The following is a 14,599-nucleotide window of genomic DNA, read 5'->3' on the forward strand; positions in this document are numbered from 1 at the left end:
GACTATTTTTATAAAAGTATCTATGAAGCGTTGGTGAATTTTGGCAGGGGGGGAGCTTTTTAGTTCTAGCAAAGTTAAGAATACTTAATCGTGTATTCTGTCTGTTCATGAGTTCTCATTTTAACATTTAGATAACACGAAGTGTGGGCCCCTTGTGTTCTTGTTTTTAAGTTACTTTGGGTGTGTATATGAACAAAGACCAGGGAGAAACAGTACTTCTAAAATATAAGTTGCTATGTTGGGCCAGAAACACAAGATGATAAGTAGTTACTTAAAGACTTTTATAATACCTACCTTCAAGATTAGAATCAGCAGCACTCTACAAATGAAAGTGCCTGTGCCTCACTTCACACCAGGAATCTGCCTAACCCTGTCAGAGTGCCTAACCCTGTGGTGATAATGTACTATGAAACAGTCTTATTTTGTGCTCTTTGGTTTCCTAAAAGGAAAGACTGGGTGTTTTCTTTCCTTTATCATTACAGAGGTATGTCATTGGTTCTTAAACTGTCTAAAATAAAGCTGTAAAAAATTACCAGACTTTAAAAGACAACTTTTTTTTAATAGTATGCAGTAAACTTTAAGCAAGCAGCCTACCTATGCAAGTATGGAAGAAGTGGAAAATGTGATTCTTAGTGAAAAGGCACCAGTTGAACTACCAGCAGACCTGACTTAGAAGGTTGTCCATAATATTTTTCAGAGACAACAGCAAGTCTCAAGAAATGAAACATGAAAGAAAGAGAACTTTTTATAAAGATATAAACCCGCCCACTATACTAGAGAACAAGGATGTGAAAGAAATGCCCCCTACCTCAGCCTATGCCATCCCCTTCAGCTTAGAAAAGAAACACCACTTTATTTCAATAAATGGAGAGTCTGTGGAAAACATGGCAGGCATCCCAGCTTTAGAATTAGATGAAAGGTACTGAATAGCTTCAAGTTTAATTCCTATAAAAATAATGATATGGTTAAGATTCTTAGAAATGCAAAAACTGGATTTATTAGGTAATTGGGCAATGAGTACATATTTCAAGAGCAAATCTTCCAACTGATATAGTAATTTTAGCAAAAGTAAACCATTTCATTTCTCCATTTCATAAAGTTAGCATTGAAAGGTATAAGTGTACACATGTACTGCTTCACAGCTTTATTTTTGAAAACATGAGCAATTCAAAGTGACCATCATCGAGGCCTCTGTTAGATCTTCCAGCAGAGTTGCCCCAGTTTTCAGATTCAATGATATTGCACTTTAATATGAACTTTTAGGATCCTCTTCAAAGAAGAAAAATATTGCTTCCATCTGTGCTTTTCTTAAACTAAAAGCATACTGCAGAAAATTTTAAAAATTAACACTGCAGGGTACAATAACATAGTAAAGTACCTGCCTATTTTAGAACATTTCATTGTAAGAAACTAGCCCAAAATTAGTATAAAGTGCACACAGTATTTTTCCTTTCAGTGGTCCAATATACGAAGATTCCCAGATACAATCTTGTTCTCTAATACTGCTCCAGGTGGGATGTCAATTCTATCACCATGGTTTGCGATGATGATAACTGTTCCCTAAGTGGGGGTGGGGAAATAAAGGTAAGCGTATACTTGAAACTGCAGCTGAGATACAATTTATTTTATTATATTTATCAAGTTTATGTAGCATTCCATTTATAGCAAAGTAATTATAAATAATATTAAAAGTGAAAAATAATATTAAAAGTGGCGCAAGGGGTTAAGACACACCACTGTGAAGCTATCCGTGGCTACTGCAGCACGAGTTGGATCCCCGACCAGGGAGGTGATCCACATGGAGTAGCAGACCTCTGCTCACTCGCCCACAGCTTCCCTCAGCAGTGTATTTCAGTCAGTCTGCCTGTTCTGTTCCCCACTCTGTCTCTGGTGAATCCTCTCACCCTACACACTTCTGGCCTGTACCCCAGTTCTTGTATGCATAAATAAACAAATCTTTAAAAAAAATAAAATGTTAAAAAAAAGTGAAAAACAAAGAATATCTTAAAGAAAATTGTCTTTCTGTTAACAATAGGTCTTTCTGTAACAGTCCTGGCAGCAGTTCTAGATTCCTTGCTTCCTTAGCAGACAGAGGTGGTACCGAGAATAGGAAGTGGACCCAATGCCACAGCACGGTTGGTCCTTTCAAGGAACTACTTGCAAGGTCACCATCATTATCCAGCCTTCTCAAAGAAACCAAATGGTGCTTGGTTTATATTTTTATATATGTGTTTGGGTGTTTATATATATATATATATATATATATATATATATATATGTATATATATATAGACAGAGAACAGTTTACTGATATATTTTTGCATGTCTTAAGTAAGACTATTTAGATGAGGTCATATTGGCAATAAAGTTTTATATATATATTTTTTTTTCCCAAGATCTTCATTTAAGTAGTTTTAACAGGAGGCATATGACATCTAGGTATGGATTTTTTAAAAAAAATACTTGATTAGAAAGAAACTGTTGGATCTTTGGTTCTAATGCTTTAATACTTATATCCATAGCCCTTCCTCTTTGTTATGCTAGGCTGGACTAATACTCAGAGTACCCAAGTACTACAGTAATGTGAAAAAATAATCTTTATACTGATAACAGATTACTTTAACACAAATAGATTACATCCAGTGTAAATAAGTTGTCTTTTTCTCCATTCAGATCCAAATAGTCATCTTGAGTGAGAGCCAATGCTATTTTAACAACTGTCATATTTCAATAAAATTGTAGTAGTTCAATTACTAGTGTTTTCTTTCCATTTGAATGCTATATTCCACAACATTCCTATATACAACAATTATAATTGATTTTAACTGTGTTGTATATCTCTGGAAGACAGTATTAAACCTAAATAGTATGGTAAATTACTTGTTAAAAAATGTGTATAAACAACTGGTAAAGACTAAAAACTATTACTTAAATAAACATAATTAAGGACTAAAATTAAACCTGTTTTGTGAAGTGGTAATAACTTTAATTTTCATCATAGCATACCTTTAAAGAAACATTTTTGCCAAATGTCACATCTCCTGAAACTGTGAGTGTGATCCAATTCAAGCATATCTGGTATACTTTCAAATCTCCTTAGATAATCCTGAACCTGAAAAGAAAAAAAGAAACATGTAAATTGTTTCAAAAGTAGATTAATAAATCTTTGGGGAAAAAAGAGATTAACAAGATAATTTTTTAGAAAGGTTTAGTTTTTTTATGCATGCAAGAACTGGGATCTAGGCTAGAGGTATGGGGGCGGTGAGAGGATTAATCAGAGACAGATTAGGGAGAAGACAGGCAGATCTACTTAAATATACTGCTGAGGGGAACAGAAGCTGAGACAGAAGAAGTCTGCTGCACCATGTGGGTCAGCTCCCTGGCGAGGGATCGAACTCATGCTGCAGTGGCTGGCACTAGCATGACAGCGCTGAGATTTAACCCCTGTGCCACCAGGGAGGCCCACAAGATAATGGAACTGTAAAAACATTTTATATCCAAGCTCAGAGCCTTTATGAAACAAAGCTTTTTAGCACCATATAGGTAGATCCTATACAGAGAGACCAGGAGATTTTAACACTGACCCTAAAATCAAGTGATTACAATATTGCTAAGCACTTCAGACAAAAATAAATGAAGTAAAAGTGAAAAAATAACCAACCAACATGCTAAGAGACAGATGTGTAGTTCAAATAATCTGGAGTTAGTTGGAAAAAGAAAGATCATTATGGTTTAAAGCAAGCTAGACCAGAGCTGGATTTTGTAGGATAAGGAGATTTAATAAGAAAATTATATTTTGGAAAGATAACAGCACAAATTGTTTAATTTCAGGCTCTAGGAATTTTCCCATATGGCATTTACTATTTTGCTGAGAATAACAGACTAAGAAAACTGCCAACGGTTTCCACCACTTGTCTCCTAGCTCATTATTCTGTCCCTACTACTACAATTTAAGGGCAACTGTTCTGATGGCTTGTTCAAGAGAATTGTGCAGTGAATTCTCCTTTTCCCTCATGATTGCATTGATTCCCATCAACGTATAAACATGCTATAAATCCATCTTTGAAAAGCAAAGAAACCTCAAGTCTTATATAAATTGTCTATATCAACATCTCTAATTTCTATTCTCTCGTGAATCCATTCCAGTGAGGCTCCAAAATCTCTATATTGACAAACCTAATGGTGAATTCTCATTCATCTTACTTGAACTGGCAAGAACACCTGACACAAATAATCACTCCCTCTTTCTTGAAACATTTTCTTCATTTTGCCTTTCAGGACAGACACATTCATAGTTTCCTACCCAATTTCTCACCTGCAACTCCTTTGTCATCTTTGCCACATCTTCTAATTCATCCTTATCTCCCTAGACACTGGAGTACCTCAGGGGCTCCATTCTGGACTTCCAGGGAGTGCCACTCACTCCTCAGGTGGTCTTTAAGGGTTTGCAAGCCAGGTATAAACTAACAATTTTCAAATTACCAATCTCACCTGAATCTTTGTTCTGTGCTCCAGACTCTAGAGTCAACTTCTACAATAATAAGTAGAGTACCTGCAAAACTTAATTCCCAACCTTCTCCCCCAACCTACTCTATTCAAGCATGCCCTCATCTTAATATAATAACTGGCAATTCCAGGCTTTCTGGTGCACAGGCCTAAAACTTTGAGATAGCCTTACTCCTTTCTCCTTAACTTTCCCTCCTGTCTTTTCCAACAGCAAATCCTATAGGTATAACTTTCATCTCCGTTCACAGCTCTCCAATGGTAGCTTCCTTATCAGGAAAAAACCCCACTCTCAACACTCACAATGTTCTGCATAATCATTTATCCCTGCCCCCTCACCTGCTTTCTGATCAATTATCCCTACCCCCTCACCTGCTCCAGCCACACCGCTTTTTAATGTCCCCAAAATGTTCTTCCTCGGAGCAACTAGCCATTGGCCTACTCAGCCACCTCACATTGGGGCAGATAAAGTTCTTAACTCTTGTAGGGTGTGGAAGAGGCTATGAAGAATGAGAAGGAAGAGAAAGGAGAGTGACGCTGGGTAGAAAAACAATTGCCCATTCCACCTCAGGTTGTATGAAGCCAATGGGCACTTCTATGCCAGTATTTTCCTTGCCTACCAGGTTAATGAGAGAGGCACCGCAGAACAGGGAGATTCCTAAAATGCCTGATGCTGTCTTACAAGTCTCAGCCCAGTCGTAGGACCCAGAATCATCCCCCATTAATATGTAAGGCAGTACACACATCCCCACCAGATGGCACTAAACCACGACCAGAAGTAGAAGTGGATGGCTAGTAGGACCTTACAAGCCAGCCACAATGGCTCCCAAAATTCATTTCACTGAATTTTGACTAAGTTACTTGGACTCCACTTACTATGTTAGGGTTGGGTTTTACTAGCCATGCCTTCTGTCTGGAACACTTTCTGCCCAACTGGTGAACTCAATTTCTCAGTAAGGCCGTTCACTGGCCACCCCATGTAGAATTACACTACCACCTCCACCACCCCACTTACACATTCCCTATTTTTGTTTTATTTTCCATTTTATATCACTTGGCACACTGTATATTTCATTTATTTATATTACTGTCTTTCCCCACTAAGATATCCTTGAAGGTAAGAATTTTAGTCTGCTTAATTTACTGTTAAAAATATAGCATCTAAAGCACAGCACAGATCATGGAAGGGGCTCAATAAATACTTGTTAGACCAGAAAATTCTTCCACTGATGAAAGCAGTGCTGGTCTTAGAAAATACATAAAACATCCCCAGATGTAAACATTGTTCCCTATACAGTCAGGTTTTCAAAAGTGAGCCACATCTTTTTCTTCCATGGTCGATTCCCTTTTAAAAGACATCAAAGGTTAGTAGTGGAGCTGTAATTAGCCTCCAATTCACATGCCTATCATTTCTTTATAATTACACACTTAAATACAAATTCATGTATATATCACAGCTTTATAATTACATACCTTTGTAAAAGAACTTCCTAATTTAACTAAGAGCACTGTAGGAAATTCCCATTTCTCACTCATTGTCAGAGATCCTGCATTAAGGCTGTAGAGGTTTGACATCACAAGTAAAAGATCTGATGTGGTTTTGACAGGCAGAAAACGGCTCCTAGGAACATTAATACCTAGAGAGTTCTCAAAACTTTTAATGGCGGCTCCAACAGCAGTTTCTAACTGAATGACATTCAGGCCTCCATCCAAAGTCTACAGGAAAGGGATGAGGGGGGAGAGAGAAACAGGTTTTAGGTACATACAACTTAATTCCATATGGGCTGGTTAATGTTTGGGGAGTGGTTTCAGATCTATTGAAGGAAACAATTTTGAAATCTAACATTTATCAAGCACCTGTCATATGTCAGGCGCTTGAACTTTATTCAGTATCATAACTCTTTTGCTCAGTAATATTTCTACTTTACAATAAAAAAAAACAAAGATTCTGAAAATTCATGCAAAGTGCCTATAACTAAGACTGAGATATTCTTTTACTTTTCTATTCAGCCCTCTTGCCTCTGCCACAGCCCAGGGTCAAGTAAAGGCACCGTGGTTGGCATACTAAAGAGTCTTCTGACAAACAGGGCTAAAACCTGGAGAATCTGAATAGGCAAAAAGGAGAAACCAACAGAGTAGACTGGCTGGAGTGGGCAGTGGGTCTGTGTAGCCTACTATGATCTTAGGAACAAGGGAGTCAAATGGGCCAAAACTTTGACTTACCTTTGGATTAACAATGATTTCCATGTCGATAGCATTCTGCTCCTGCAGTCTTTTAACTGCTGCAAGAGAGATCCATAGATTGTTTGTGTTGAATATTTTGAATTTTGATACAGACTTGAACTCATCCACATGTGCTTTTGGCACTTGAGCAATTTCCACCAATCTCAGTTTGCCTTCATACTGAGTGAGTGTCCCACCCTAGAAAAGTATGAAAGAGTGAATATGTGCCCCCAACTTCTCCCAGTCACAACCATACCACATTGTTTGTAGTCTGTGAAAGTTAAAAGAAAAGAAACTAAAGATGAAATCCTCCAGAAATTAGCATTGGCAATGAATGTTTGAAGGTAGAACCAAATAAAAGAATAATTCAAGTTGTCTATGGCTTTCTGCTGCCTATCCACCCTCTTGTCCATAATACAAAAGCAGTGGGAGTGAGAAACAGCATACTTTCACCACCAGTCTTCCCTCTTAGACCCCCTCTGACTGGCCGTAGGACAAAGGGAAAACAGGCACAGTGGACATAAGACAAAGGCACAGTGGACAAGAAGTGGCTCCTGAGTAGCCTCAGCCTGAAGATGTTCTTATAGACACAAGGCCATGGCAGTGGAGGGGGGGGCAATCATTCATGTGAAGGGGACATTTGCAGAGAACCCAGCCCAGGAACTAACCACTTTAGTATTACACACCCTACTGCTCTTACTTTCCACGGGTAGGTTGTAAAATCTTGTGTACCAAATGTCATCACCATAAAACATGCAAGATTAAAAAAAAAAAGTTTTGCTTTGCACCAAACTGAAACTTTTTTTGTACTGCAGAGATATTACAGTGATTAAAAAATACAGAAAATTCCATTAGTTGGGCAGTGAAATAAAAACATTTAAGTAACAAACTAGAAGAATATTAAGGTTTGACCAAACCTCACAATGTTTTCACATGCTTCAGATTTAGTTCATAACTACATGTGGAAGTGTATTCAGTTAAAATTACCCATATGGATTATTTTAAAAAAATAAAGATTTTTAATACTAGTAAATCTGAATTTATGTACACACTTATATCCAATGGAAACTAGGGTACTCTATAGAACACTATCCCACTCCATCTTATATGATGTCATCAAGTGGATAGATATGTCTGCTTAACATAGAAACTTTTCAATACAAGTGTCTGAACTATATAACATGAATGACTGTAAAGATGTTTATCTCCAAACTGCTTCCTTCTCAGTATTTATTTACCTTTACATCTGCACGTTTTTTATTTGTGACTTCCATGACAATTTCACAGTGTTTTCCATTGGGTGGGTTCATTAGATGATTAAGAATATAAAGATCCAAGGTGGCACCCAGATTATTGATGTTAGACACAAAAATATACTCTTTGCCTTCTCCTATAAATGTGTCAAGCAAACCAGAATTGTAGAAACTGGCATAAATATCACCATGACCTGGGGAGTACCAAGCTTCTGTATTCTCCCCTGAGTAAGATACATCCTTTGCTACTGGCAGTAAAGATTCTTTATTAATCCTTGGGTACCTTAAAAAAAACAACAAAAAAACCCAGTTATTTTCAACATCAACTCTGGAGAGTATCTCAGACCTTCAAGTAAAACAATATACTTAAAATTAAGTAAAATTATTCTCCTTTTCAGTCTTTCAATAGTAAGTTACTTAGTCATATGTAAATCCATTTAAGAAAATCTCTCATTAACTATATTGCCAAAAGTCTGTTTTCTAGATAGTGGTATTTACTGCAAATGAGAGTTTTCCATGGTCATGTATATGGGAAAACACCTCATATTTTAAGATGTTAGTATGTTTTATGGCTCTGCAAGAAGAGGAATATATTAAGTAAATTTTCTCAGATTTATTTGGTTTGGGGTTTGGTTTTTCTCCCCTTAAAAACCTATTTAGGAAAAGGTGTGCATCCCTACAGATGGTGGTGCTCTTTCTTTCCCAAAAATCTAGCAGCAGGTTAATGCTCAGGGACATTTGCTGCCTATCACTCATGAGAACATGTGTAGGAGCACAGAAGAGCTAGCACAGAACAGGCTAAAGACCAACCAGAAAACAGAGGCAGAGCACCTACAGCATAAGAAAGTGCCCATGGAAAAATAGGTTTAAAAGAAAAATACAACTAGTGGTACAACTTCAGAACTAGCCCTCTATACGAGCTCATAAAGGTCATGTCTATTCTGACATGGAAGCCTTTTCTCCCAAGTCGCCTGAGCTTCATCACCATTCATCATCTGAATTCTACTTACACTCCTCTTCCCTAAAGTAAATGATTTTTCAGTATAATTTGTTGATTTTCCTCCAACTCTACTAAGAATGTTGAGATAACTTCCCATAGAAAAGAAGGTTATTAATGTTATAGCCTACAGGAGGATTTCAAAGACCCATATGGATTCCAAATATGCCCTTAGAAAGCCGGAACCTCAGCTATCCTCAATTATTCTGTATATGTAACAGAATTCCAAGCAGATTTTCTTTTTAAGAACTAGAAGTTACAGAATCACAGAATGATTATAACAATCACATATGTATTAACAAATGTTCAGCCTTTAAACACAAACATTAGATTTTGGCACATGCTGCTCTGTTTAACAAAACAAAGTTGTTCTTTCTCCCAGGAGTAACATGATCAAAGTTTTTTTACTCCTTGTACCTGCTTTGATTAAAAGTGTAGATTTTCACACGACAATGATTGTACTTTTGTAGTATTTTCTTTGTATCTTCATCCGTGTTGAAAGAGTTCATTAGAACAAGAGGAACATCTGCATTATAGGTTTTGTTCAAATGCTAGGGAGGAAATTGACAATCAGATTACCAAGACTTGTATATCTTTTACTTAAAAGTATAAGATTAACTCTTAATAGTTAATCATAAAATGTCCAAAACTTCATCTACATAAAGCAAAAAATACAGATTTGAAATAAATAAATTAGCATAAACAGACATTCTTCTAAGCAATTCACCATGCACTTGCTCATTAAATCACAACTCTACAAGAGAGAGATTGTTATTATCTGCATTTTACAGATGGCTAATCTGAGGTCCAGTGGCAGAGCTGAGAAGCCCCTGCCCCCATCCCACAGCCTGACTTGGGAGTTATGTGCCCAGTCATAATAACCCTTGGTGGGTCCTTTCTGGGTGACAAGTGCTGCCTAAGCATTTACTCTGTGTCCAGAGGAATGCGGAGATGCAAATAGAAATGTCATAAAGACAAGGCTCTCTATTCTCAGGATTAATGTCAAAAACTGCAATCAGAACCCAAGTAAAATCTTAAACAATCAATAGGAAGAGCTATGACGCAACACAGAGTGGGAACAAAACAAGATCACAGAAGACAGAATGGACTATGTTCAAAGTATGATGCTGTACCAACTAGCTAAGGGACCTTGGGTAAGTAACTCAACCTCTTTATACTTTGGTTTCTCAGTTATATATAACGGAGAAGATAAAAGTACTTATAGAGTTGTTGCCAGAAACAAATGAGTCAACTCATGTAAAAAGCTCAGAGTAATACTTGGTGTACAGGACTGCTGGATAAAGTTAAGTATTATTGTTGTGACTGTCAGTACTGTATTAGACACCAGAAATAAAGGATGAAAAAGGGCCAAATTTGCCCTATAGTTTTCTTAGTGATTATTCTGTTTATATTCTTTGGGAAAGACTAAAATAATCTATTGTCATTTTTTCAAAATTAACTTGTAGGGGCCTCCCTGGTGGTGCAGGCAGTTGAGAGCAGTGCTGTGATGCTGTCCACAGCCACTGCAGTGCCGGTTGGATCCCCACCGGCCTCGGAGCAACCCACATGGCGAGCAGACCTCTCCTGTCTCGCCCGCTACTCCCCTCAGCAGTGTGTTTCAGTCAGTCTGCCTGTTCTGTTCCCCGCTCTGTCTCTGGTGAGTCCTCCATGCTCCTGCACGTCTGGCCTGTACCCCAGTTCTTGTATAAATAAATAAATCTTTAAAAAAATTAACTTGTAAATACAAAAAGAAAGAAAAGAAAAAGACAGGGCCACTGCTCCTGAAGAGTTTATGATCTTTCATTATTGATTTCATCGTAAGGGAAAAGACAAGAACAGTTCTTAGTATCCACACATACAACCAGGTATATTTAATTCTCACTAGCCTCTCAAAAGGGGTTGATAAGACTAGATCATCCCAACTGTGATGAAGGCTGCCACTAAAAAGAAAGGAAGGCGGAGTGGTTGGGACAAAGAAGAATCCAAATATATCCAGAGATATTAGCAACTACAAATGTCATTTAAAGATCAGAAACTTTAACATAACCCAAGGATTTACCCTTAGGAACAGCAAACTTTTTTAATATTTTATGTACTAAAAAACTAAAGACAGTTGATTGGTTTAAATCCACATCTGTTATTTTATAAGGTAACATTTTTAATAACCTATAAACAAAGTGTTGAGAAAAACTAAATGTTACTCACTTCAATTTGCTGAACAGTCAGATCCAAAAAGGTATTCTCATTCCTCACACCAATCATACTTTTGGGACCTTTGCATCCCATGCTGGTTCCCAAACCACCATTGAGTTTCACCACTACCAGCTTGTTCAATACAGAAGATATATTATCAGGTAGGCCCCTGGCCTTTATCTTTTCATAGGGCTGAATCTGAAATTAAAAAAAAAGGATGTAAGTAATTTAAAAAGCTTTGTGAGAAGTTAAATCAATCCTAGGATTATTTCCAAGCTTCCTTAAAGAGTTATGGTTTCTCTGTGGAAAGTTTCAACTGCAATTCCTTTAATGTATGGGCCCCTTTGGTTCAAAATCAAGTACATATAGGCAATTTCCCTTGTACACGGAAGTAATTCAGTGATTCATTTATACTACAATGGAGTACAAGACAGGGTTAAGTTACAGCTACAAATATTTGACTGGCTGATGAGAATACCTAATTTCTTATATTACCTTCAATAATTACAAATTCCCAATTCGCGCCAACAAATAGGATACATAAAATTCAGTCTGTATGTATTAGTGGAGCACTGTGGACCTACTTCACTTCTGGAAAAGCATCTATATGACCACACATTATCCCTTCTGAAGAAGGCAAAAACCAAAACTAAAATGCTCCTTACCATTCTCCATTCAGTTATAAATTTGCTTTCAGAGGAAGGTGGCCTTAGGGTGTAGGGTTTTTGTCATACTTCTAGGTAGAAAAAGGGAGAGAATTCCTTCCTTAAGAATTTAACTGCTGGGCACCATTGTACAAAAGATTACATTTGGAAAATAAAGTGTCTCATTGTTCCAACAAATGTCCTGGTAGGGAGGGAGAGGGCGGGAGCTAGGGCTTGAGAAGAGCCTACTCAGTCTCTTCCCTGTATCCCCCTCATCATTTTCCATGAGCACAGAGCCTTCTCCCGCGAAGGAGGAGAACACTGACACAGTGGAAGCCCACATTGTTTTGTTCAAAGCAGAGGGACAAGCAAGTCTAAACATCTCATAGCAAAAAGGAAGGCATTTAAAAAAGATTACGTTATACTTTCTACTTATAAGTGTGTGTGATGGATGAACTCTATTTGGGAAAGGAGCTGATGGGGTCACACTATAGGGATTAGGCTGCAGAGACAAAATTCCCTTTGTACTTGATCAGACAGACATACATAAGAGTCGTGTGCAGATCCCTCACCACACAATTCTTGTTGTTAACAGCTCTACCACGGAAAACTAGTCGGATTCTTATATCTCCTATTCTACAATACACTACATGAACTGCCAAGCACAGATGCTGACATTTTCTTCCTTGGTGTTAGTACTGAGAAACATGAAGCACTCTTCTCCAACGTTCTCCAGTTAACACTCATTCCAGTTATTCCTTAATGTGGTAGCACTGACAATCTTCCTAGTAAGAAACTCTCAGTGTAGTCATGCATGTTTGAAAGAAGGACTGGTGATAGAAAAAGACTGGAGTAGGGGCCAAGCCTGTGAGCAACATGGCCCTCCAGAAGGTACTACTGTACTGGGATGCTACTGTAACAGAGGAATTGCCATTAAAAGGGGAAGTTCCAGGTTTCCTTCCCACCTAAAGAAGGGCAGGGCTGAATGGCCAGGGGCAGCTATAGAAAACCTGAAGGGGCGACAGAGGCTAGAAACACATGGCGCAGAGAGAGATGTGAAGGAGGGTGTGCTTGCTTCTCAGCTTTGGATTTGTACCAGGGACTTGGGGGACATGGAAGGAAACATATGGAATAGAAATATGGAAAGACAATTGGAAGGGATGTGGGTGAGAGAGGCAGGGAGACTGACAATAGCAGCTGTTATCTTGATTTGTACTTTGATTTTGCTTTTTTGTCCCAGGCTTGCCTGGCCCCTTCTGCCCCTTTCTCTGCCAGAAGGTACCAAAGATTTGTGACCCTGCTCCAGGCCAACCCTGTCTGATTGAGCATTTACACATGAGAGGATATACATCTACCAAAGGGGATATACAGAAGACCACCTGAGATGTGGAAAATGTTCATCATCACTTTTAGGAAGGGGGTAGTTTTCAAAACCGCAATGAGATACCATCTCACAACTGTGAGACTGGCATGCATTAAAAAAGACTTCATGGGCCTCCCCGGTGGCGCTGCGGTTGAGCGCTGGGTTGTGCAGCTGCCCGCAGCCTCTGCAGCGCCAGTTCCATCCCTGGCTGCTCCCCGGCCACCGGAGGAGGGTCCCACATGGTGCGCAGACCTCTCCTGCCGCCCGCTGCTCCCCTCAGCAGTGTACTTCGGTCCTTCTGCCTGCTCTGCTCCCCGCTCTGGCTCTGGTGAATTCTCTCACCCTCCCGCGCTTCTGACTGTACCCAGTGCATGTATAAACAAACAAACAAATAAACAAATAAATAAATAAATAAAATATGTACCTCTTTGAAAGGAAAAAAAAGTTAAAAAAAAAAGACTTCATTAACAAGTGCTGGAGAGGAGTGGAGAAAGAGGAACCCTGATGCACTGCTGATGGAAATGTAAACTCGTGCAGCCATTGTGGAAAGCGATCTGGACCTACCTTAAAAAAAAAAAAAACAAAAAACCCTGAAAACGATACACCATATGATGCGGTAATCTCATTTTTGGGTCTCTATCTGAAGAATATGAATCCATCAATTCCAAAAGTTTTATGCCCCACATGTTTATTGCAGCATTATTTACAATAGCTAGGATTCTAAAACAACCTAAGAGTCTATGATGGAGGATTAAAGATGTGGTATAGCCACATAATGAATATTACATTTATATCAAAATGGAAGGAATTTGAGGGAATTATGTGCAGCAAAGCAGGTCAGAAAGATAAAGACAAATAGTAGACAATTCCACACATTGGGCAAAATGAGGGATCAAAGCAAATGCTGACAGAGCAAAATAATTACAAACTAACATTGATATAACCAAAGCGAAGTTTCTGATATTAAGAGGGAAGGGGCTTGGGAAAAGGGTCAAAGGGGTAGATGGTATGAGAAAAATTGTGTGTGTGTGTGTGTGTGTGTGTGTGTGTGTGTGTAAGAACTGGGATGTAGGGCCTCCCTAGTGGTGCAGGGGTTAAAGACACAGCACCATCAAACTACTGGCAGCCACTGCAGCACGAGTTTGATCCCCTGGCGGCCAGGGAGCTACCCACATGGCACAGCAGACCTCTCCTGCCTTGCCCACCTACTGCTCCCCTCAGCAGTGTATTTCAGTAGATTTGCCTGTTCTGCTTCCCACTCTGTCTCTGGTGAATCCTCTCACCCCCTGCACCTCTGGCCTACACCCCAGTTTTTGTACAACCCTTAACTTTGAATTAAAAGATGAAATGCAACTAGGAGCACAAGAAAGAGAAGTATTGATGATATTGACAGGATTTAGCAGTTAGGAGGATGTTGATGACC

The 14,599-nt window shown here is 38.6% G+C and overlaps 1 protein-coding gene across 1 annotated transcript; it reads right to left on the reverse strand.

Moving 5' to 3' along the window:
* Nucleotides 1–869: 869 nt before the first annotated feature.
* LOC119250708 (UTP--glucose-1-phosphate uridylyltransferase-like) lies at nt 870–11,943 on the reverse strand. Its single transcript, XM_037518349.2, is given in 9 exon segments — nt 870–1,560; nt 3,007–3,054; nt 3,056–3,112; nt 5,977–6,219; nt 6,727–6,924; nt 7,965–8,262; nt 9,394–9,527; nt 11,182–11,367; nt 11,835–11,943. Coding segments are annotated over 9 exon segments (1,275 nt in total). The 5' UTR covers nt 11,838–11,943; the 3' UTR covers nt 870–1,452.
* Nucleotides 11,944–14,599: the final 2,656 nt, after the last annotated feature.

This window comes from Talpa occidentalis, unplaced genomic scaffold (genome assembly GCF_014898055.3).
Source record: "Talpa occidentalis isolate TD23 unplaced genomic scaffold, MPIMG_talOcc4v2.1 talOcc4.18, whole genome shotgun sequence".
In the NCBI taxonomy this organism is placed as follows: Eukaryota; Metazoa; Chordata; class Mammalia; order Eulipotyphla; family Talpidae; genus Talpa; species Talpa occidentalis.